Below are 26,614 nucleotides of genomic sequence, written 5' to 3'. Positions count from 1 at the left end.
CCAATGTCTTTATTTATGAGTTCCATTATGATCCTCTCCATAGCTTTGCAGAAAAGGCTCGTCAAGCTTATGGGACGGTAATTTCCAGGGTCCGTAAAAGCACCGCCTTTGTGGAGTGGGACCACAGTTGCCATACGCCATTCTTTGGGTACGTATCCTGTAGTAAGGCTAAGATTAAACAGCAGCCTTATGTGTGGGTTTAGTTTCTCATTGAGTTCGTGTAGCACACAGCTGGGGACACCGTCCGGTCCCATTGATGCTGTGTTTTTTGCTTTAGAGAGAGCAGCTCTCACCTGGGCATCTGAGATGTTTGGGAGGCTACACTCTGCTGGGATAGATATTTCTCCTTTTGGGGGAGGGAGGGGAGAAATTTGCACTGAACCTGTCTGCCAGTATGTTGGCAATGTCTGTGGGTTCAGTGATTTTTGTATCATTTTGGACTAATTCTGAGCATATCTGGGAGTTTCCACCCAGGTTTCTAACATAGCTAAAGAAGGCCTTATGATTGTCTTTTGTGTCTTTAGCGATTTTTCTCTCAAAGTTGGCCTTGGATGATTTTATGAGTGATCGTAGATTTTGCTAGTATTGATCAGAGATGCCTTCCCTTTTAGGGATTTTGCTCTGTCATGTAGTAGCTTTCTCCTCTTGTTGTAGAGTTTGTTTATGGCTGGGGTCCACCAGACCGGGCACCTGCCTTTGGTGGAAAGGGTCTTGATTTTATTAGGGATTGCTTGATCCATACATTCCTGGAGGTGCTCGTAGAAGGCATTTGTAAGGGTTTCAGCAGCGTGGGTTGTGGTTTCCACTGGCTCGGGGGCCTTGAAGGACACCACTCCAGTCTTAAGAAATGTGAAGTTTGCTTTTGAGAAGTTCTTCACTGTGGTCTTTTTTGCTGGGGGTGGAGGCAGGATGTGGATCTCCAGTGAGATTAATTTATGGTCTGATCTCACCAATGAGGGATATACATCCGGTGTGGAGCATTTTGTCCCCATGTTTGTGATGATTAGGTCTAGTATATTTTTTCCTCTTGTGGGAATGGTGACTAGTTGTTCCATAGCATTTGAGTTTATGAACTCCAGGAACCTTTGGGCTAGGGTGTTGGGGCTTGAGTAATGTTCCCAGTCTATGTTTGGGTAATTGAAGTCACCCAATATGATGGTGTTTGGAGAGACATTCATACTCTCCAGTGTCTTCAGGAAGGCTGTGTGGGGTTCCTGAGTTTGAGAGGGTGGTCTGTAGCATGCTACAAACTGTAGGGCAGTTTTACCTATGGTTAATTGCACCTGGATGGTCTCCGATTCTTCGTGCGCTGCCACTAACCTGGAGGTGTGGGGATTCTTTATGAATATGGATACTCCCCCTCCTTTTGTGGTTCGGTCCGGATTTTAGAGCCGGAACGCATGATATGAGGTATAACCTGATAGTGCTGGGGTGCTCTCAGGAGCCTTAAACCAGGTTTCAGTCACAGCACAGACATCAATGTTCTCCATACTGAGGAAGGCTTTGAGGGCATGCATCTTGAGGTTTAGACTTCTGGCATTGAGCAGCATTACCCTTAGTTTTTTTCTGTTTTTGTTTTCTAGGGCGGTAGGTTTATCATTTGAGCCTTGCCTAAAAAAGGCACTATGGGGGTGGCAAGAGCCTTTGCCAATATCCGGAAGCCCAGGGGTGACAGGTGCAAGCTGTCCCTTGCGAAGCAGCATGGCTTGTCAAGCATATCATCCCAGGCAGACAGACATTGGATCCCCTTAGAATGACACCAGTAATTAAGCCAATTATTAAAGCTGATCATTTTGTCTCTGTATTGTGGCATCATTCTTGGTGAGGGTAGGATACTGCTCTGGGTCAGGGTCATACTGGCCTGGGCTACATAATCTGAGAGCTCCTCTATGTCTCTTTTCATGTAGTCCAGGGAGGTACGTCTCAGGTCGTTCACACCAGCATGGACAATGACTGAGTCATACTTGTACTTGCTGTGGAGTGACCTGAGTGCTTGTGTTATGTGGCGGATTCTAGCGCCCGACAGGCAGCTTACTGTGACCTTTTCCTTGTTCAGTCTGGTGAGTGGGATGTCAGTGTGTCTGACTATGGAGTCACCTATAACAAGTGTGTCTGGCATTGTGTTTGGCCTTAAGGGCTGTGACTGTTTAGCACACTGACTTTGAGAACTATGTGTTGCATGTCTTATGTCTTGAGGTGGCAGTTGCTTGAGTGTCTGCTTTGGAGGCCTCTGTAGTTTTGGTAGATTTTTGATCAGTGCCTCTGAGTATGTCTTTGTGTGTTTATGTCTTTGTTTTGCAGTTGTGATAGTTCTATGTGAAACTGGGTTTGTGGTGTGCGTGGTTTCCTTCTCCTCCTGTCTGGTCTTGCCAGTCCTGAGTTGAGAGAACTCAGCCTCCATTTTGACTACATAGTTGCATCTCTCTCATGTATTTGTGTTTTGTGGGAGAAGGAGTGGGTTGTCTGTGTACATGAGGCAATTGTAACATTGCCTCAAGATGCCCAGATTCACCAGATGAACAGGAGAGGACGCTAGCAACTGACCCTTCGACATGCTAGAAAAAGTGAAAAAGTTTGCTGTGTAACCAAGTCAGAAGGGACCTATAGGGGAAATGGGTACTAAAGGGGATTCTAGGCTAATGTAGTACTTTGTTTAGTATATAAGTACTTTACCTATATAAAAATGCTTTAGGAGCAAGTGCTGAGCTTTTGAGATAGAGAATAGACTATTTAGATTGCAAGTAGAGAAGTTCTAAGGGAAAAATTGAAGAGCAGACTTTACGGGGCCAGAAATAGTTTAATCTTGTTTAACCAGCGCTGCCCGATGGTGCTCTATGGGCAACTCCGCGCTAAATCACGCAAAAGCGCGCTAAAGCGGGCTTTATAGCAGCGGGTTGAAAAGAGCTAGGAATTGACCCAAAATGGCCAATAGACTACAAGTTTCTGGCTGGAACCACTCCTCTAGGGACAAATAGGCTGCTCAGTGCTCCCCACTCCCACTGGTGAACAAAGAAGCTTCCTTTTATCCAAATAAGGATATGGAATAGCACAGGAACCAAGACAAAGCCCAGAGATCAGCAAACTCTGAAGACTGGACTATGCTAGTTCAGTAAGCCAGGAAAACAAGATTTTTTTTTTCTTTTTTGCAGAAAACAGAGGAAAAACAGACAGTGAATGCTACAAATGCTTTTAAACAGCTAGCACACTTGAGTGTGTTAGCCTACAGGTAAAATTAAGCAACAAATAACTTTTTAAAAGTGCAAAACAGTTAATCAACACAAAAACAGTTTAAATAGAATGCAGAGCTGTATAAACAGGCGAAAATGCAGTCGCTAAGCAGTAAATCATCAAAAAGCCAGAAAAAAATACTTAAATCAAGAAAAAGTCACTCTTTCGCTCTCTGCTGCTTGTAGAACTCTGCAGGACACCACGAGGAGCTGTGCCGAGTTGAAAACAAGTGAAAAAGCTTGCTAAAGTGGGCTTTATAGCAGGGGGCTGAAAAGAGCTAGGAATTGACCCAAAATGGCCAATAGACTAAAAGTTTCTAGCTGGAACCACTCCTCTAGGGACAAATAGGCTGCTCAGTGCTCCCCACTCCCACTGGTGTACAAAGAAGCTTCCTTCTATCCAAATAAGGATATGGAATAGCACAGGAACCAAGACAAAGCCCAGAGATCAGCAAACTCTGAAGACTGGACTATTCTAGTTCAGTAAGGCGGGAAATAAGATTTTTTTTTTTTTTTTTTTTTTTGCAGAAAACAGAGGAACAACAGACAGTAAATGCTATAAATGCTTTTAAATGGCTAGCACACTTGAGTGTGTTAGCCTACAGGTAAAATTAAGCAACAAATAACTTTTTTAAAAGTGCAAAACAGTTAATCAACACAAAAGCAGTTTGAATAGAATGCAGAGCTGTATAAACAGGTGAAAATGCAGTTGCTAAGCAGTAAATAATCAAAATGCAGGAAAAAATACTTAAATCAGTTATAGCAAATACAGTTATAACAAATGCTCTGAAATATACTGTATATTTCCAGAATGTTTGAGAAGGACAGTCAGAACACAAGAAGGTTCAGGTGAAAGAGAAAAAAAAAAAGTTTTGCTTTACTTTTTGAAAGGGAAAAAGGAGGAACAGAAGGCCTTATCAAATGTTCTCTCTGTATTAGGCAGAATGAGCTAATGACACTAGACTGGAGGTATGTCACAGTAGGGGCGGGCAACTGCAAAGCCACCAAGTATAAGAGCAAGACACCAACAGGGAGGGAGGGTGGGACAGACAGCAAGCACTAGAGAGACAAATGAAAGTTTTTAAACAGATAAGGATTTGTAAAGATACTGAATAAACAAAGTGCTTTATATATATTTAATTTTAAAAACAGTAATCTGTAAAAATAATCAAAAAAAATCAAGATACTTATATTTTGAGCTCAGTTGCGGTCAACAACTACTCCCGTCTGAACTGTGTGTAAAGACAGAAACCCTATCAAAGTTAGGGCTTAAAAACCAGAACAGCTTCTTTTTTTTTTTTTTTTACAAGAACACAAAAGAACCAGCCCCCACTAGCCAAAAGATAATTACACAGAGGAAATGTTTCAGTTTCAACAATAGCCTACAGACAGCAAGCACTAGAGAGACAAATGAAAGTTTTTAAACAGATAAGGATTTTTAAGATACTGAATAAACAAAGTGCTTTATATATATTAAATTTTAAAAACAGTAATCTGTAAAAATAATAAAAAAAAAATCAAGATACTTATATTTTGAGCTCAGTTGCGGTCAACAACTACTCCCGTCTGCACTGTGTGTAAAGACAGAAACCCTATCAAAGTTAGGGCTTAAAAACCAGAACAGCTTCTTTTTTTTTTTTTTTTTTTTTACAAGAACACAAAAGAACCAGCCCCCACTAGCCAAAAGATAATTACACAGAGGAAATGTTTCAGTTTCAACAATAGCCTACAGACAGCAAGCACTAGAGAGACAAATGAATGTTTTTAAACAGATAAGGATTTGTAAAGATACTGAATAAACAAAGTGCTTTATATATATTAAATTTTAAAAACAGTAATCTGTAAAAATAATCAAAAAAAATCAAGATACTTATATTTTGAGCTCAGTTGCGGTAAACAACTACTCCCGTCTGCACTGTGTGTAAAGACAGAAACCCTATCAAAGAACAGCTTCTTTTTTTTTTTTTTTTTTTTTACAAGAACACAAAAGAACCAGGCCCCCACTAGCCAAAAGATAATTACACAGAGGAAATGTTTCAGTTTCAACAATAGCCTACAGACAGCAAGCACTAGAGAGACAAATGAAAGTGTTTAAACAGATAAGGATTTGTAAAGATACTGAATAAACAAAGTGCTTTATATATATTAAATTTTAAAAACAGTAATCTGTAAAAATAATCAAAAAAAAATCAAGATACTTATATTTTGAGCTCAGTTGCGGTCAACAACTACTCCCGTCTGCACTGTGTGTAAAAACAGAAACCCTATCAAAGTTAGGGCTTAAAAACCAGACCAGCTTCTTCTTTTTTTTTTTTTTTTTTACAAGAACACAAGGGAAGAACACAAGAACACAAGGGAAGAAAGCACTTAACCTTGTGTACCTTTAAAGTAAATTGTGCTTTTTTTACTGTTCTTGCAGCTGCCTTCCATCCGTGTCACTTTTTCTGGAGTTTTGGACATTATTTGTGGAACAAAAGTTTAATGCTGTTTATGCTGAGTCTGTGTGTATTGTTAATAGCACAACAGGTAGTGTACTTGCTTTTGATGCAGAAGGCTGTTGGTTCTACTCCCACAGTAGGTAGATACATTGCTGATACTGTACTGTGTTGTAAAGGGGGTGGATGCTGAACCTGTTATCAGTTTGCCATCCATTCCCTTTTGCAATATTGCTAACAATTTATTCCTCAAGGGCAACAGGCACTTTATTTGTAGATGAAACAATGAAATATAAAGTTGTTTGCTAGCAGCAACCTCTTCATTAGTTACAGATCTCTTTAATGTAGAATTATTTTGATGACTTTTTCTTCTTCAGAGATTGTGCATATTTACTGATACTGGTGGACTGTAGAAGTTTGAGTAGACTTTTATAATGGGCATTTTCTGAATTGGGCAGTTTTATCATTATTGGTGCATGCATTTTGTTTCATAATTTAATGGAAAAATGTTCAAAACAATAAATTTAAAACACCCTCTAACAACTGTACTGTATTGTACAAGGAATATAATTTAATGCAATCAGGAAGGTGTATCAAAGAGCACTTGTATGTTTCATGTGCAAGGGGCCTATGATTTGAAAACAGCCCAGAGTTAATCTTTATCTGCCACTGGCAAAATGTATTTTCTTTGAATGTGGGTTTCAATGCTGTTTCAATGAATGTGAGTTAGAAAGGGCAGAGACGTTTTAATGCAAAGTTTATTTTCATTGTGAGACTGCATTGCTTCGTTTAGCAGATATCTATTAGTGTTTGTATTGTAAAATGCAAAATAAAACTTTCAAATGAAATCCAAATCATTGATAGTGTCAGCTACGAAGGATGGTTTCTTGCAATTGTAATCCACTGCACAAGTAGACAGTAACTTGGTTAAAGATGTAACGCTCTCAAAATAAAACCACTTTTATTTATAAAACACAACAAGTAAATGTAAAACGCTGCCAGCGTTTTTCGTTCCAAAAATATCAGAACTTCATCAGACAACAGCCAGTATTACTACAAGTGGTGCTTAAGTATAGTCTACATAATTAATACAGGTGCTACAAATTATGTGAAAGACATTTACCTTTAGTTTAAAGGGCCAATGACATTGTGGCCATTTCTAAGAATATATAAGTATGTAAAAAACAAATGTACTGTGATAACAATATTCGGGATCCCAAAGTTACATAAAAACATATTGAACCCACCATTCAGGGCATTGGTGGATGCAAGACAGTCAATAACCTACCATTGTGCCAAACTAGTGGACATTTTAAAGAAATTTGTTGGCTTGGAGACTCAAATATTGAAGGACTCGTGGTCTTTCTTGCAATATATGCAGTCCACAACATATGATGACAAAACAAATTTTTTAACTGTGGACGTTATTGACTTGTATTCTTGCATCCCACACAACTTGGGGATTGAATGGGTGGTGGAGTTCATTAGATTCAAAGGGGGCAAATGATAATGAGTGTATTTTAGTTGAACAACTTTGTGATATTATCTTGAAAAACAACTTTGTGTCATTTGAAGGTAAGTTGTTTATTCAACAAATAGGAGTTGCGATGGGTTCACCAGTGGGCTCAAGTTTTGCTAACTTGGTTTTGGCCCACTGGGAAAATAATTTCATTTTTAAGAGCCACTGGGTCAACCAGATAGTTAGCTATAGAAGATTTTTGGATGACATTTTCATTATATTTAAAGGTAATAAGGAAGAAGCAGACCAATTAGTGCATTACTTTAATTCAACCACAACCTTCTTAAAATTTACTTACAATTTTCAGGCAAGTACTATTAACTTCTTGGATGTTGAATTAAGTAAAAACAAGGTGTGTTATACAGCTAAAATCTTTAGAAAAGCTACATATTCTAATAGCTTTCTTCATTTCACCAGTATGCATCCTCTTCACCAGAAGAAAGCTGTGGTAAAGGGGCAACTGGTGAGAGTAGCGAGGATGGTCACACTACAAAAGGAATTTGAAGAAGAATGTGACCTATTATACCATATGTTTTTAAGGAGAGGTCATCCTGCTTCTTTCTTGGATAATATCTTCCAAGAAGTAATTGAAAAGAGGGAGAAGGGAATATACACACCAATCTTGTGGGGTGATAATGCCTCATCAGTCCTAATTCTGGCACTGACCTTGGAACCTGTAATGGCAATAGATATACCGACATAATTGACAGTACAGACCAGAGTCTTGTGATTAAAACTGGTACTAACCAGAATTTCACGATAGCGTTTACTTTTACATATTGTCCAGAGGCAGTGGAGATTGGGAAAGTAGTGAGGAAATACTGGTGTTATTTATCTATGGACAAAAATGTTTCTAAAGTCTTAAACTTTACCCCTGTAATAATATACAGAAGGGGTATAAACATGAAAAGACTTCTTGAAACTAAGCTTATAAGTGCGAAGATCAGGGGAGGCACAAAGAAATGTGGTGCATGTAAATATTGCAAGTATATAGAAACATCAGCTACATTTATCATCAGGACAGTAAGTTACATTGTTAAGGAATCTTATACATGTAACTCTAAGGGTATTGTTTATTTGGCACAGTGTATCCAATGCCCATCATTTTATGTGGGTAAGACGGATAGGCGCTTGCGTGATAGAATGTATGAACATTTATACGCAATCGCTAAAGGTAAAGATGAAAATGCCTTGGCCAGACACTGTGCCAGTAACCCTGATCACACATTCACTTTCATGGTTATTGGTGGAATAGACAAGCACTCCCTAGGTCACAGTTTTTTGAACGATAATTATTTAAAATTAGAATTGGAGAAAAAAGAATTAGCCTGGCAACTACGTTTGGCTGCATGTAGAGATCCAGGGTTAAATGACTTCTGCTCAGTTGCCTGTATATTGAAAATTAAAAACCTCTTGAGGTAGTTTTACAATTGTGAACTTTGCTGTTAGACCATTGAATTCATATGGTTTAGATAAATAGATGTAATATTTATTATTTAATTTTTTGTATGTGTTTTTAAATTATAACTACATTTTAACATAGTTGTTTTAGGACATAAGGAATTGTTTTATAAATGTGATATGAAATGTCATTATATAAGGTGCTTAAATTTTGTATACCTAATAGTATTTTTTAGGATGACACAAACATTAAGTGTTTTTTAGATAGGACACACCTTTAGTGATTGTTATCACAGTACATTTGTTTTTTACATACTTATATATTCTTAGAAATGGCCACAATGTCATTGGCCCTTTAAACTAAAGGTAAATGCCTTTCACTTAATTTGTAGCACCTGTATTAATTATGTAGACTATACTTAAGCACCACTTGTAGTAATACTGGCTGTTGTCTGATGAAGTTCTGATATTTTTGGAACGAAAAACGCTGGCAGCGTTTTACATTTACTTGTTGTGTTTTATAAATAAAAGTGGTTTTATTTTGAGAGCGTTACATCTTTAACCAAGTTACTGTCTACTTGTGCAGTGGATTACAATTGCAAGAAACCATCCTTCGTAGCTGACACTATCAGCGGTTTTTATTTCTCAGTCTTAGTGAGGTTTTGTGGGAAATCCAAATCATGGCAGAAGTAAATCAGTATGCACGCGACACTGTTTATGGTAAATGGGGCGATATAACCAAGGAATGGGACATTGGAATGGCTGCAGGGGGTAGGTTCCATTCGACATTGATTTTGTGAGGGGGGAATGGCAGCAAACTCAAAGACAGCCGCGGCTAAACTATACCTCTCAACTCTCCAGATCTTTGCAGAATGAATAGATTTTTGCTTCTTATTTTTGGTTTGTTCCTCATAGAATTTGTGGTTTTCTGGCAAATCATTTAGGAATGAAGTCACTAAATAATGACAGACACTGAGTTTCAGACATCATAACCTTCAGAAAAATGCATACTAAAGCAATACCTGTTATTCTATCAACTGTCTTAAGTATATACAAAAGCAATTTTTAGTACTGTTTGTATGTTCCCCCAATATATTTGACCTTGTCCAGATTTCCTGCATTAAGAGATTGAGAGGTACATACAAATAAATTGCTTTATAAAATTAGGAATATCCAAACCTCCCAACTGTCCACAATTTTGTCTCACAATGCTGCTCTCCTCCTAATAATCTCTCCACAAAATGGCAATTTTGGAAGAAAACGTGGAGGTTTTACAATTATAAATAACTGTAATGATCAGAGTTATAGATTACTTTTATTTCAGAAATGCATGTTGATTCTCTTATTTTGTCAGCTACTCAAGTTAACAGTACTAATATTAAAAAGGTGCCCCTTCTACAGTTTTCCAGCTGTATTGTGTAGCAATTTTATATTTTTGCATCACATTTTTGGTCCGTTTTTTCATAAAATTGTGGTTTTCTGGCAAATTAGCGGCAACTCATTAAAGATTGAAGTTAGAAAATAAAGGCAGACATTTGAGTTTCAGATTTCATATCCTTCAGAAAATTCATACTAATGCAAGACCTACTACTATTCTATTATCTTTCTAAGTTTATAAGAGCAATATTTAAAAAATTGCCCCTATTTTTGGGCCTGTGTCCCACTTCTATGTATGGCTTTGTCCAGATTTCTTGCTCTGAGGTTGAGAGGTATGAGTGTCACAGCCATCACCATCAGCCAGTGACATTTCAAATTGTGATATACTTGTTGCACCCCACTCCCCCATGTAGTGACTCTGGATGTATCCAAGCAATGCAAGGAGCAGTTATGCAGTGTAAGTGTGCAGAGTATTTCCCCATCCAAGGTAGACACAAGTACGACAGTGGCTTTTCATCAGTCCTTGATTTTGCAGAATGTTCTGATTTTCTGTCATATTTTATACTGTTGATTTATGCTTCATATTATTAAAAAAATGCATGTTGTCACAGTGCCCTGTTGCTCTGTGTTTAAGTAGCAATGCTTTAATGACCATCAGGTAAGCTTGTCGGAGATTGTAAGATGCAAGTAAGCTTTACTAAGCATACTGTTAAATAATTACCTACATTGAAAGCCTTTTTGTTGTTGTCATGCAGAGAATATTTACATAACTAGATAACATATAAGCCTTAGGTATTGAAATGCATATGACAGTATTTGTAATAAAGGACAAGATTACAGGATATTAAGAAGCTCATTACATTTGTTGGAGATTTGCAGTCATCTTTGCAGGGTTTACCCATAAACTAAACTGCCAATCTATCATGTGTGGTCCATAACTTGTGCAGTAATCCTTTAAGCAATTTATCTTGAGCTTGTTTCTTGTTTGCTGTTCATTTTGTACTTTGATCATGTCTTCCCCATGAAACAAGCAAATAGTTGTTGTCAGGCAGCAGGTCTTTTTTGGATAAGAAACATTTTTATAAGTGGGGACATCACAGATACTGCTACTTTCAGCATGTTACTTGGTAATTTTATTAAGCTGAATATAAATTATAATTAGAACTGCAGTGCAAGGAGAAGTGGTTTGAGCTGAGTACTGCTTGCTTTTTTATTCTTTATTTTGACTGGCGTTCCAGTTAATGTATTTAAAAAGTAATTCATTTTTTCATGCCTCACAACCTTTGTGTTTCCATTTAGATATTACGTAAGCTGTCATGTCGCCAATGCATTGAAATATTTTTTTCTTATACACTTCATTTTGTCTTGATTGGACTCTCATAATGACAGTTTGACACCCAGGGCAGCGTATTTAATTAAAGTTCCAGTTGTTATGGTTTTGAACATAGCTCCACCCCTTTCTAGTTGGACGCATCTCTTCCCATTGGTCCCACCCATTCAGATGTCTCCTGCAGCCCCCCATTCCAGCCGCCACTGACCCTTTCCCTCACTGTAGTATGATCCCAGAGTTTGTATATCTAAGTAGCACAGGGTGCAGGGGGGCTTGCCCCCCTGCAAACTCATTGTTTACTGTGCAACGCACAGTGATCCTGTTCACAGAAGTGTGGTGACTGTTCGTAAATGTCGAAGTCGACATTTACAGTCACCACACTTTGATTTTTTTTCCTTCGTTAATTTGAATTTCATAGTTTCTGTTCAGCATAACCATGATTCTCTGTTGTGTGAGCTGGTGAAATGATAGTAAACTTATATACACACACACACATATATATATATATATATATATATATATATATATATATACATATATTTGTATATACACACACACACACACACACACACACACACACACACACACACACACATATATATATATATATATATATATATATATATAGATAGATACACACACACACACAGACACACACACACACACACACACACACACACACACACACACACACACACACACACACACACACAGGTTTACAGTCAAAATGTTGAATGTTAGTTCTGCAAACACTAGAATGTCAAATGCCAAACATTAAATTATCGCTAGTTCATGTCAGTGAATGCCACTCTGCGTTCACTGATATGAGCCTGATGTAATGAATAGAGATCGCAGCACAGTGCGGACTGGGACATTCATCCCCTTCCTCACTGTAGTGTGATTTCAGAGTTGGAATATATAGTTAGCAGGGGGTGTGGAGGACTTGCCCACTGCAAAATCATGATTTGAAGTGTAGGAGTGAGACTTACTTGAGCTCCTATATGGACATCACATTCGATATTCGGCGAAAATGTTGAATCTGCTGAATTCGTTCATCATATTCAACATTTTCAACTGTTCAATGTTCCAAACGGTATTTTTTTCAATTTATGAGATTTTGACAGTAAACCATATACACATATACATATATATGGGTCTATGGCACTGTATCAAATGTACAGAGTCCAACACTCAGTAAGTTGACACTATATGTTTGACACAAACAAGGAGTTGACAGCTGTGTCAGATCGACAAACCCTGAGTAGAATCTCTAGGGTTTGTGTGATCACAGAGATAATATATATAATTAGTTGGGAGTACAAGGGTGCAGCCCCACTCATGGTGGATGCAGGAGGGCTTTACCCTCTGCAAAAGCACTTGTTGGTTTACTCCACTCCAGGGTAATCCCTAGACCATGTGCAGAACATGTCAATATTGGTGCATTCAACATACAAACATCAGACTGCAGGGTGTCAGGGCAATGTACATTCGATACAGTGTCCTACATATGAATCTCTAACTTATAATCTAACACTGAAATCACTCAAAATCAGGAATGTAAAAATAAAATATTGATCTAAAAGACTGAAACTCAAAGCAACAAAGAAAACACATTAAAAATATTTTTTGCAGTGGGGGAACAAGCAACCACACCCCATGCTACTTATGTATACCAACTCCAAGATCACACAACAATGGGGATGGGTAAATTTCTAATCCCCACTGTACCCCAATTTTGCATAAAACCATCCTGGCACATTGCAATCATCTGACTATTCAGTCACTTGTGCTGGCCTAAAAAAGGTTGGCTATTCCAAACATTTGACTAAGTTGAGTACTTCTATAAATACTTAACAAAAAAAAAAAAAAAAAAAATATATATATATATATATATATATATATATATATATGTATGTATACAGTATATACATATATATATATATATATATATATATATATATATGTGTGTGTGTGTGTGTGTGCGTGTATATATATATATATATATATATATATATATATATATATATATATATATATATATATATATATATACATATAAGTGTGTGTCTGTGTATAAGACTTACATATATACTTATTATTTGTTTATTTGTTTAGGTAAGTTGCCGAAACCTTTTTCAGCTATGACATGTTGCAATAAAAGCAACAATGTTTTAACACAATAAGTCTGTACAGAATCTGGCACCCAAACCCTTACTGGAGCCATACATCTCAACTATCCAGATTTTTGCCTCATATTTTCAGTCTGTTCTTCATAAATTTGTGATTTTCTGGTAAATCACTGAACATTGAAATCAATAAATAATGACAGACATTTGCATTTCAGACTTCATATTATTCAGAAAATGCATGCTAAAGCTAAACCTGCTACTTTATCAACTTTCAAAGTTTATAAGAACGGTAATTAAAATCTGTCCCTGATTTTGGGTCTTTGTCCTGCCATTATTTTTGGCTTTGTCCAGATTTCATGCACTAGGAGGCTGAGAGGTATGATTGGAGGTACTTCTCAAAGAGCTATTTGAAGGCTTTTATAATAAGACTGTTATCTCTCTCACTGTTAAGTTATAATGTCAGATGTTATTTATCTTCCTGTCTTGGCATCATCATCTGTAGCAACAAGCATATTAAATTAACAACAACATTCATACATCTGGTCTACAGAAGTATACTTACACTTTGAAATTCCTCATATGAAGAACTTGGATAACCAACAAATCCACCTGGATCGGTAATGGATTCATAGTAGTACTTGTACGATCGGAAATGGTTACAAGCAGCAAACTCACGTGTTCCTAGAAAAAAGTTCATGATTATATTTGTAAATTCATAAGATCAACTGGTGTGAGACATTGCAATATTTCACTCATTCGCAACTAAATATTGAAATGCATTTTTAATGAAATGGAAATAAGCTTATAGTATGTTTTATTACAAAAATTCCTTGTGAAAAGTAAAGTGTTAGTCATTGTAAAACAACTGTGTAAACTTTTTTGTGTAGACAATAATATCTGCTGAGATATAATTTACATTAATTTTTTTTAAACAACCGTTTTTTTTTTTTGTTGCTATTAAACCAAGCTGATTTGCATTATATACATTTCAGTGAAACAATTACTAGTGATCTTTTTTTATAATAACATTTACCTTGTCCCACAGTGCTATTACTTTCACTTTAATTACATAGTTTTGTATTTCCCAGGCCATACTTGTAACCATATTGACTATATTTATCAAGGCTAGAGATCACTTAAAATTATGACTTTAATAATCTTACTTTCATCCTTTCTTTTTGGGGTGGAATTTGGATATAGCACTTAATCCGTTAAATCTCTATAATGGCCTGAATCTCAGTATCTGTAATTAAAATTATAAAACTTAATACAAATTACATAATTTCTCATAGCTGATTTTTATAATCTCTTTTTCTTAAACTGGTACTTTCATAGGTTCATAGGTTTATACTAGGCTATCTGCCCTAGGGCATTTATAAGCCTAGCCAGAGTGTGCGTGGCTTTCACCACCCCTTAGGTTGAAGAATACTATACCCATTAGTTAGCTGTGCCTCTGTCTAGTAGTGACACAGAGATGATCCCCAGGGTAAACCTACAATCTCCCATCCACTGGTCAAGATTCCTCTTGAATAGATCCAGTGAGGAGCTCTGCCTCACATGGACCGGGATTCTGTTCCACAGCATAGGGAGTCTCTGGGTAATGAATCTGTCCCTCCAGCATGTCCTATTTATATCCGTGTTGAGGTTTAAGTCTCTTGGTCTCGTGGCTCTGATGGATTTGGATTTTTTGAGGTGGAGCATGTCCATTAATTCCGGGTTGGACATGGCCTTGTATGTCAGGCACAGATCACCTCTGAGCAGACGGTATGTGACTGAATAGAGCTGGAGTTTCTTCAGTCGGGCAGCATATGACATGTTTTTGAGCCCCTTTATCCTTTTGGTGAGGAACTTTTGGGGTCTTTCCAATTGCTGCAGGTGTCGGGTAAGATACATTCCGAATGGGGCATTGTACTCGATCATTGGTCGAATAAGTGAAGAGTACGGGGGAACAATGACCTCCCTTGATCTGGATGTGAATCCCTTCATGATCAGGTGGGCAATGTAGAAGGTCCTCCTAACCACTTTGGCAATGTGAGTGTCGAAAGAGAGGTTACTGTGTACTTGGGTCCCTAGGTCTCTGATAACCTCTTCCGTGCTTAATGGATTGCCACCTATGTGGTAATTAGGGGTTGCCTTGTTTTTCCCAAAGGGTATGACTATACATTTTTTGGCGTTTAGCTTTAAGCCATGGCTCTGGCACCAGTTATCCATTTCTATGAGACCTCTCTGGAGGATATCTGTGTCTGATGGATTCTCAACTATGGCGCCCAGTTTACAGTCATCTGCAAACTTTGTCAGCCACAATCCTCCTATGTTTGCCTGTACTTTTGAGAAATAGATGCCAAACAAGAGGGGGCCCAGGACTGAGCCCTGTGGGACACCACTTGTGACCGGCTTGGAGTCTGACATGGCACCAGCAACTCTAACCCTGTGGGTTCTGTCCTTGAGCCAGTTTGCAACCCATCTTGTGACGTATGGGTTTACATTTAAGCTGGTGAGCTTTTCTATGATACCCGAGTGGGGTATTGTGTCGAAAGCTTTAGCAAGGTCAAGGCAGGCTTTGTGAACTGCCTTACCCTCATCAATGGCCTTGGTGACTGTCTCAAAAAAGTAAACCAAGTTCAAGAGGCATGATCTCCCCTTTACAAAGCCGAATTGGGTAGGATCCAACGTCTGTAGGTCCCCAATGTCTTTATTTATGAGTTCCATTATGATCCTCTCCATAGCTTTGCAGACCAGGCTTGTTAAGCTTATGGGGTGGTAATTACCAGGGTCCGTAGAGGCACCGCCTTTGTGGAGTGGGACCACAGTTGCCGTACACCACTCTTTGGGTACGTATCCTGTGGTAAGGCTGAGGTTAAACAGCAGCCTTATGTGCGGGTTTAGTTCCTCATTGAGTTTGTGTAGCACACAGCCGGGGACACCATCCGGTCCCATTGATGCTGTGTTTTTTGCTTTAGAGAGAGCAGCTCTCACCTGGTCATCTGAGATGTTTGGGAGGCTACACTCTGCTGGTATAGATATTTCTCCTTTTGGGGGGGGGGGAGGGGAGAAATTTGCACTGAACCTGTCTTCCAGTATGTTGGCAATGTCTGTGGGTTCAGTGATTTTTGTATCATTTTGGACTAGTTCTGAGCATATCTGGGAGTTTCCACCCAGGTTTCTGACATAGCTAAAGAAGGCCTTGTGATTGTCTTTTGAGTCCTTGGTGATTTTTCTCTCAAAGTTGGCCTTGGATGATTTTATGAGTGATCGTAGTTTTTTACTAGTATTGATCAGGGATGTCTTCCCGTTTGGGGTTTTTGCTCTTTCCTGTAGTAGCTTTCTCCTCTTGTTGTAAAGTTTGTTTATGGCTGGGGTCCACCAGACTGGGTGCTTGCCTTTGGTGGGAAGGGTCTTGATTTTATTTGGGATTGCTTGATCCATGCAATCCTGGAGGTGCTCGTAGAAGGCATTTGTAAGGGATTCAGTAGCGTGGGTTGTGGTTTCCACTGGCTCGGGGGCCTTGAAGGATACCACACCAGTCTTAAGAGGTGTGAAGTTGGCTTTTGAGAAGTTCTTCACTGTGGTCTTTTTTGTTGGGGGTGGGGGAGGGATGTGGATCTCCAGTGAGATTAGTTTATGGTCCGATCTCACCAGTGAGGGATATACTTCCGGTGTGGAGCATTTTGTCCCTATGTTTGTGATGATCAGGTCTAGTATATTTTCCCCTCTTGTGGGAATGGTGACTAGTTGTTCCATAGCATTAGAGTTAATGAACTCTAGGAACCTTTGGGCTAGGGTATTGGGGCTTGAGTAATGTTCCCAGTCTATGTTTGGGTAGTTGAAGTCGCCCAGTATGATGGTGTTTGAAGAGACATTTATACTCTCCAGTGTCTTCAGGAAGGCTGTGTGGGATTCCTGAGTTTGAGAGGGTGGTCTGTAACATGCTACAAACTGTAGGGCAGTTTTGCCTATGGTTAATTGCACCTGGATGGTCTCTGATGCTTCATGCATTGCCACCAACCTGGAGGTGTGGGTATCCTTGATGAATATGGATACACCCCCTCCTTTTGTGGTATGGTCCAGGTTTTGGGGCCGGAACGCATGATATGAGGTAAAACCTGATAGTGCCGGGGTGCTCTCAGGAGCCTTGAACCAGATTTCAGTCACAGCACAGACATCGATGTTCTCCATACTGAGGAGGGCTTCGAGGGCGTGCATCTTGAGATTTAGACTTCTGGCGTTGAGCAGCATTACCCTTAGTTTTTTTTCCATTTTTGTTTTCTAGGGCGGTAGGTTTAGAATTTGAGCCTTGCCTAAAAAAGGCACTATGGGGGTGGCAAGAGCCTTGGCCAATATCTGGAAACCTAGGGGTGACAGGTTTAACCTTCTTCCCCCAAAAAAATACATCTGTTAGTAAACAGGAAAGGTCTATAATATTATCTCTGCATTCAGATGTCATCATTTTTACATTCTGTATCACTCGACAAGTGTTTCTGCTTCAATGAATATATCACCTCCACTACCCATCAGAATAACCAACAGAGAATAAGGAAAACATGTTATCATCTTTTTAATCATTCATATTTTATGCATACTTCTAAAATCATTAATCCTTTTCCACCAGTAAAACATAGTAGGCACAACTGGTGGACTCATATCACACTACCTCAATCAATTTCCTGCATATAATTACAATTTAAACATTATGAGGCACCCTCCAGGACAAGGCAATTCTAATTATATATCTCTACTAGTAAAACAATAAATAAATATAGGAAGATACTCATGCTATCACAAGGACGCAGACTTCTACATGGAATGATAGCCATTAACAAATGTTCCTCCCATTGCCTGTGACTATCTCAGTATTCAGTTTTCAATCTACATATCATACTATAGCAAAGACAGTTTATTCCATACTCCTTTATACTTGAATTTGAATGCTAGCAGCATTTAATTAAAATCTTTATGCTATACAACAAAACTTAGCTTACTCCTTCATTAACCTCTATCAGTAACTTAATTTTGCTTGCTTATTAATACATCCAAATCAAAGAATGATGGGGAACCTTTCTTTACTGCATTACTTTTCCAGGTAATCATTCACTAGAATGGTTAATAGCTCATCATGTTTTAGATACAATCGCAGACTTACATTTTTATAAAGTTCTTTCTTCACAATGTCCATCATTTGCTTGCATTTAACTGCAGCACCTTTTTTTACACTGGAGGTAATTTATTCTGCACTCCTTTATACTTGCGATTGAATACCAATAACATTTAATTAATTTCTCTACTGAAACTGAAAACTTTGCTACAATACAAATTTTTTTTCTGCTGAAACATCAGATCACCAATATGTACACACAGACACACACACACTCACACACATTTATGAATAATTCTACTTGCTTTTTAACACAATAATGGACACACCCATTCTCCCATTGTATACTATTCCTCCTACTCTCCAGCATTATATTACGCTTCAAAGTTATTTTCACTAGAATGGTTAATACTATACATACTAGCTGCTCAAGTTAAAATGTGTGCACACTCCTTTCATCATTCTATCCCATCACTTTTGCTTAATGTTTTCCTCTAGTCTAATCTTTCCATATTCCAAAATTATACTGTATATTGTAATAGCTAAACTGTTTAGTAAAACAAAAAGTCTACTCTCTAATGAATTCAGACATTAAATTAATGTGCAGTTCTACTGCATATCTTCAATAAAAATGTTTAACAATGAAAGCTCACATTTTCCTGCATTAAAGCCTGGTGAAAAATATCTAGTTACTTTGTCTTACATCAGAGATAATAGAAAACATAGCATGTAAAGGAAACCTGCACATATTTTGTATTTATTCCAAGATATTATTTGCTAGAATTGTTAGTTCTTCAAGTTTTTTTATGTAAAACTAAAAATTCCCATTTTTCTTATAGTTACTTCTCAACATAAGTTGCAATATTGAAACTATTTTGAATAGTATAAAAAATAAATATAAATAAAACATTATTATTGCTTCAAGGCTATATAAATTGTAATTAGTAAGAAAATAGTTACAGTTTCTAACTGACATAAATTTTACAAACATATTTACAGCAATGGGTAATATCCCCCATACTTGCAAAAATGCACATCAGTAAGTTTGAAAACAGTTTCTTAGCTAATACACTGGCCAAATTCAGGCTTTCACATCTGTTCACTAAAATGACCCTTTAAACAATTATCATTTTAATAAATGTATCCCTATGACTACCCATTCTATACCATCAGGTAGAAATTTCCATTCCATCAAACCATCATTTCCTGGGATTTGCCCATTTAAACAAATATTTATTCTTGCTCAAACTGGATCACTCTTCTCATTCATGTCTTATTTGACCAGTTATATTAGTACTCTATTTAATATCCTTAGTCATTTTACTCCATCTGTAATTGGGCAGAACTCAGGAGTATTGCTTTTATTTGCCCAATTCCTTCATCCAGGCTATCAAAAGTCAATGATTTACCATTCCAGAACATCTTGTTATTGCAAAGAATTAGTATTTAATTTCAGTTGTCTTTGTTTACGGTCTTTTATTGTCTCTACAAGTCACAAGTGATAACTCAGTATTGCTCCAAGGTAGTCATTTTCCAGAAATATAATTCTCCCAGCCACTGATACCTTTCAGCATGGTTAGAAAATTTCCACAATGCCTGTTATTTTTCAGTCAAGTTATATTTGGGTTTGTCTGGGTTCCCCATATTTTACTTCTGAGTCTGGAAGTATAGGTGTTTAATAAACAAGATCAACCACAGATATTTTAAACATGTTTAAGGATTCATAAAGAATCCCACTATGTATGCAAAGAGCTGAGCATAACGGGCTTTGTCTATAATTGCAGGAAATGTGACTCAGAGACTTTTTTTTACTCAAAAGATTTTTATTTCAGGAAATGATATATAATTTTATAACATTTTATAAGTGACACTCTTAATAACTATATACAATATATACATCAGCCTGAGATCAATAATAGTTACAGGTGAAAACAAGTAGTACCTAAATATAACAGTCTGCTTATCAGAGGATGACTGTTCATTGGTGTAAAGTATCAGTCAATGACAAAACCTTTTTCCATGGATTGTTAACCAATGGTCTTGGAAAAGTCCTTAATTTAATTTTCTTTTTTTTTTTTTTCATCCAAAAAAATTGAGGTTTAAAGTTAGTAAAAATAAAAAAAAGTTTGTGTTTATGTTTTGTTTTCATCTCTCTTTATACATTTTTTTGTGCTTTGCATTGTACTACTGTCCAGAGATACATATTTATTTTATTCAGATGTGGACCTTCATTCATCACATTCAAATCAGTGTTTTAGTTAAATAAAAATATCAGAATCATTAAACAAAAGCATTTTAATTCCATATTAATTCCATTGATTTTAATACATATAATAAAAATATGATTTCAGTCTGTGCTCTGTCTGCTGTTCACATCTAACCATTTCATTCCATTTGTAACTGAACTTTTGGTAATTTATTTTGGGGATAAAAAAGCTCTGTGTATATATTACAGTATATATTTTTCCATATTGTGATTTATTTGTGTATGTAACATGATAAAATACTACTTAATTTTTTCATTCATTTCATTGTAGTTGATGACCTTTTCAAAATATATTTCCAATAAGTTTTAGTAGTATTTTTTATTATATATATTTTATTTCTTTATTATGGTTATTATATATATTTATATATATATTATGATAATTTTTGATTTTCATTATATATAGAACTTTTAATAATAACAATTAAATCTAAATAATATATTATAAATATAATGCTTTGTAGATTCAAGCAGTCCTGTGATTTTTTTTATGTGTTTTTTTTTTTTATTTGATTTTTTAAACATTTTAATTTCTTTTTGATTTTAAACTATTGTTTTTTTTTATTTTTTTGTTCCCAAGTTTTGATTATTTTTTTATTTGGATATGGTGAAAGGTATTAGGAGATCAATCCAAAGTTTCAGGTCCATATTAGCATTAAGTTTCCTAAATTAATTAATGTAATTAATTGGATATGTTTTAGTAGGTTTTGCTATATTATATTGCATGCATGTACTTATTAGATACTGAGGTTTATTAGCTTTATATAATATTGGAAACTTATTTAAAAAAGTAAACTCATTAATTGACACAACAGTTAGTAGTTCTTTCCAATTGGCCAAATGATTGGGATTTATCCAGCCTGTAATAAATTTGGATATGGATGCCTTTATATATGTTTCTATATCTGGAAAGTTTGATCCTCCTAGTTTCCATGGTCTAATAAGATGTGCTAAGGTTATTCTATTTCTCTTAGGGAACTATAAACATTTTAAGAAAGCTGAATAAATTTCTTTGAAAACACATCTATCGGGAAACAACTGAATAGCTGTAGCCACATACAGAATCTTGGGTAGTAAAACCATTTGTATTAATTAAAAGCCTTTTTTCAAAAGTTAATAATATTTTATTCCATCTATCAATGCAAATTTTCATTGTGTTAAAGATATTCTTATCATTTACTGATGTTATCTCATTTGGATCTTTACTTAAGACTATTCCTAAGTACTTTAGAGTAGATTTTTGTTTCCCTATAATATGATTTTCTGTAACCTGTACTTCTTTCTTTTTGTTTAAGAACAAATATTTAGATTTTGACTTATTGAAGTGAAGACCTGAGATCAAGTAAAATTTCTCAATCACTACTTCTAACTCCTCCAAGGACTCTTTAGAATTAATTAAGGTTAATAATATGTCAGCAAAAAGCATTATTTTAGAATTATATTGATAGCAAACACCCACCCCTTTCATTTTTATGTTATTGCATATTGTTTCTGCAAATACTTCAATGGCTAGAGCAAAAAAAATGAGCAACATAGGGCAGCCTTGTTTAGTGCCTTTTGTTATATGAATAGATTCTGATGTAAATGGGCCTATTTTAACATAGGCTAAATTGTTTATATTTATTTATTTTACATTTGTTGACTGGGGAAGTCCGACTGGAGGCAAGTCCATTTTCAGCGGAGGCCCGGGGAGATAAGCTCTGAATACATTTAAAAGATGAACAACATAATAAGCAAAGATTACATAGAATTCAAACTTTGATAACAATAATAGTTATTATACTTGGTAAGACAATACTCAACATTCATAAATTCAACATGCAGACAGTGTTACAGTATAACATGTGAGATAATTAAAGATTATTAGTGTATATATATCATATATATATAATTAATATATATATATATATATATATATATATATATATATATATATATATATATATATATGTGTGTGTGTTTTCTAGTAAGTGAATGAAACTAGGGGAAAGGCAAATAGTGATGTATTATAAATAGATAATCCCAATTTAGAGAGTCAAAAGCTTTCTCTATGTCTAAACCTACTATAAGTATCTCTTTATTTTCTTTATTTACATAATTTATAAGAGTAAGTATCCTCTTGATATTATTGTGTGTGTGTCTATTAAATATAAATCCTGTTTGGTCATTGTTGATTGTTTTAGATAAAAATATTTTAATTATTTTAGCTAAAATTGGCATGAATATCTTGTAATCATTATTCAGTAGTAATATGGGTCTATATGAGGCACAGAGATTTAATGTTTTATCCTCTTTTAGAATCAGAGTAATTAAAGTGTATTTCCAAGAGGGTGGAATTATTGCATTTGTTTGAACTTCTATTAAAGTTTTATGGAGTAGGGAGGTTATCACTGGGGGAAAAGTTTATATAATTCCATAGTGATACCATCTATTCCTGGTGCTTTGTTAGTCTTGCCTTCTTTCATTTTATCAATAACTTCCCTTTAGGATATAGTCTTTTGTAAGTCTGATTTTAATTCTTCTGGTATATTTTTAATATTAGTAAAATTAATAACTGTGTTTAGTTGGTCAGTATGGCAATTCTCTTTTTTAAAGTGCTCCATGTAGTGATATCTGAATGCATGAAGCTCTGAAACGCCTAAATGATCACATTAGTATCAAACCATTTTTAGAAGTTGATCAATAAGTGTTCACTCATGTTAGGTTGAAATTGTTTTTATATGGTATCACCATTTTTCTCATTCATTTATTTAGTTTATTTATTGTTTTCTTGTTTAGTCAGGTACCCACATTAGTATTCATATAGTAATCAATATTTAATATTCAAATATGTTATTTATTTTTTACTATTTTTTACTATTTATTATCACATAATGTAGTTGATTCATAAAGTAGGCAGTATTTTTAATATTTTTAATATTTTCAACATTTTTAATAAATCATTGTATAGCATACATATAAATTTCATATTTTATCTTGAATATTAATGGTTATAAACATTGTTGTTGTTTTTTAGTATACTCATTTATATTCATGTTTGTATAGTGAGTTTTGGATACATGTATGGATCAAGTCAAACATGTTATTATTTATTCACTGTGTCACTTTAAAAGTTTTGGCGCAATTTTTGAACTAAATTAGTAACTGACACTATATATACTCTGTTTTCTCTTGAATGCACTGTTCTGATGAAGACTGAGGTTGTTCAGTTGAAAGCGCTTAACTTGTTGTTTGCACCACGTTTTATGTTGCACTAGTGGAATAAAAGACATCACCTGTACGAGCAGCGTCCTTTTTTTTTCCTGGATATCCCTTGGATCGTTCTATAGTTGAATGCATGAAGAACATCTCCTATATCCAATACTTTTCCTTTCATTTCATGATAAATGTCGTTAATATTATTGGATTTGATTTGTATTTTGATTCTTGTGTATATGTTATGTAGATATTTGGGAGAGATGGCTAAGAAGTTTAATTTAATTTTTTCTAATGCTAAACTAGTTTTATGTGTTAATATTTCATTATATTTATTATTTAACTCCTCTGTTTTCTTTCTGATTTGTGGGGAGTCTTGATTTTTTTTTTCATTTTTAATTGACATGAGTTTGGATTGTACATCTAATAATTCTTTATCCCATTCTTTTATTTTATTTTTGTACCAAGTGAGAGTTTTACCAAATATATATAGGCTTTTAATGAGTCCCATATCACTATTTTATTGATGTCTGTTGTATAATTAGTATCTAGAAAAAAACTGTAGTTCTGATAATAGCCAACGTTTAAATTCTTTAATTTTTGTTATATATGATGGAATTCTAGATGATAAGATTAAAAGTTTGAAGTCAGATTGGATTTTTAAAATCAAAGAATCATGGTCTGAAAAAGGGTATGGAGTTAGTTAGTGATTTTTAAATGCAGGTATTGGACAATTAATATTTTGTCTATTCTAGTTTGAGTGCCGTATCTGTGGCCTAGATGGGAAAACAATAGAGATGTATCATCTTTCAAATTAAATGTGTCTAGTAAATGAAATGAATCAATCCATTTTTTTAAAGATTTGAAAATGGAGGAAGTCCTAGGGGGTCTTTTATTAGTGGTTTCAGATGAATCCAGAATGCAGTTGAAATCTCCTCCTATTATTAGATTACCCTTATGATTATTAGAGATGAAATCTAAGTGTTTTTTGATTGTTCCTACTCTGATACCAGGAAACCAGTACAGGTTTACCAATGTCCATATTCTGTTTTTAAATTTCACTACTACCATAGCCATAAGACCTTCTTTTTCTTCATATTTAATGATGGTTTCTGTCATTGTATTCTTTTTCCATAAGATTGTTACACCTTTAGTCTTTGTCTTATGGGTAGACTGAGCTAAAAGTTAAATAATATTTAGGATTCCATGAATAACTATCATTTGTTTTGAAATGTGTCTCTTGAAGAAAAACTACTTGTGCTTTGTTTCATTTTAAGTATTTTAACAAATTACATCTTTCATTTGGGTTATTTAAACCACTGGTATTCAAGGATAATAAGGTTAAATCCATATCAGTTTATTTGTCAAAAGGATGAGTCTTTTTTTTACTATTCAATATATTCCTCTGATAACAGCATCTTTTTATGTACAAGTATTTAAGAGAATTTGTCAGATTTTTCTCTATCATAAATATCAATAAAATACTGTTTTGGTCAGGCTTAAAAAGAAAAGGAGATTTTTTTTTAGATAATGTCAAGATAAACATAACAACAAATGGTGTAACTGAATTCCACTCTAAACATTGAATGAAAATCATTCCTAATCTAATAGATAAAATAAGTCTATTAGATTATCATTCATACTTTTTAACAGACATAAAAGTTCTTTGAGCTCCATAAGCTAAACTAATATATCGAGAACAGTTTATAAAGAGAACATAAGAACTGAAAATATATATTTCTTTCCTTTTTTAATTTTTTTAAAGTGTTGTCATAGTTTAATAACACTATAATGTCCTACAGTTCATGAATATGATAGTGGCATTAGTTGTAACTGTAACTACTTAATTAAAACATATATGATGTAAACAAGTGATGTTTATCATATTTCTTAAAATATTCTCCTTAATAGAAATTATTATGTTATTTGTGATGCAGCATTAATGGTATTAGTCATGTGAAAAAGTGTGTTTAATCTAAAATATTGTCATATAGAACAACATTGTTTGGATAGGTTGCTAGAATAAATCAGTGTACACAAATACCTTGGGTTATTATATACTCTACCAATTACATTAGAGTAACAATACAAACATGTTTCTTTAACCAACTTTGTTACTAAACTTGCCCATAAATACTATAGATAGCCATGAACTAAAAGCTGTTTACAACCACACCTGCTGATAAAAGTACACCATGTACATAAAGCGCATGCACCCTCCTATACACATTCCTTTAAATACATAAAAAAATAGATCTCTTGTAAATACTGAGCTCTTATTATCTTCCAGATGAAAAGGATACCAAACTTGCTCTTGTGACATTTTGGCAATATGGTATATGATGTACTGTTACACATTAGTCTTAACCATCCATAGTTATATATAAATTACCTTAGGTTACTGACTTCCTACTGCCACTCAAATGTCACTGTTGATTAGCTTTTATTGTTCAATGTTCAACAGTGTATGCTCTTTTAATATTTTGCCCACACAGTCAGAAAGAATGACTCATAGCAGAATGAAGAAAGACTGTAACTTACAGAAAAACTGAGACAAAGAAAGAACAGAAAATCACAAATGGAAACTTATAGTTTCCCCTTGTGATCTGTGAACAAAAGCTATCATCCTATTAACACAAAATT

At 35.2% G+C, this 26,614-nt stretch overlaps 1 protein-coding gene across 1 annotated transcript in view; it reads right to left on the bottom strand.

Moving 5' to 3' along the window:
* Positions 1 to 26,614, bottom strand: part of LOC122788927 (pancreatic lipase-related protein 2-like) — a 264,799-nt gene that overhangs the window by 123,191 nt on the left and 114,994 nt on the right. Inside the window, exon 9 of the mRNA XM_044055961.1 lies at positions 13,981 to 14,099. Within this exon, the coding sequence (XP_043911896.1) occupies positions 13,981 to 14,099 (119 nt within the window). The remainder of the gene's footprint in view (positions 1 to 13,980; positions 14,100 to 26,614) is intronic.

The sequence above is a fragment of the Protopterus annectens genome, chromosome 14.part0 (genome assembly GCF_019279795.1).
Source record: "Protopterus annectens isolate FY-2018-M chromosome 14.part0, PAN1.0, whole genome shotgun sequence".
Classification (NCBI taxonomy): Eukaryota; Metazoa; Chordata; order Ceratodontiformes; family Protopteridae; genus Protopterus; species Protopterus annectens.
This window is presented reverse-complemented; position numbering and strand designations above follow the sequence as displayed.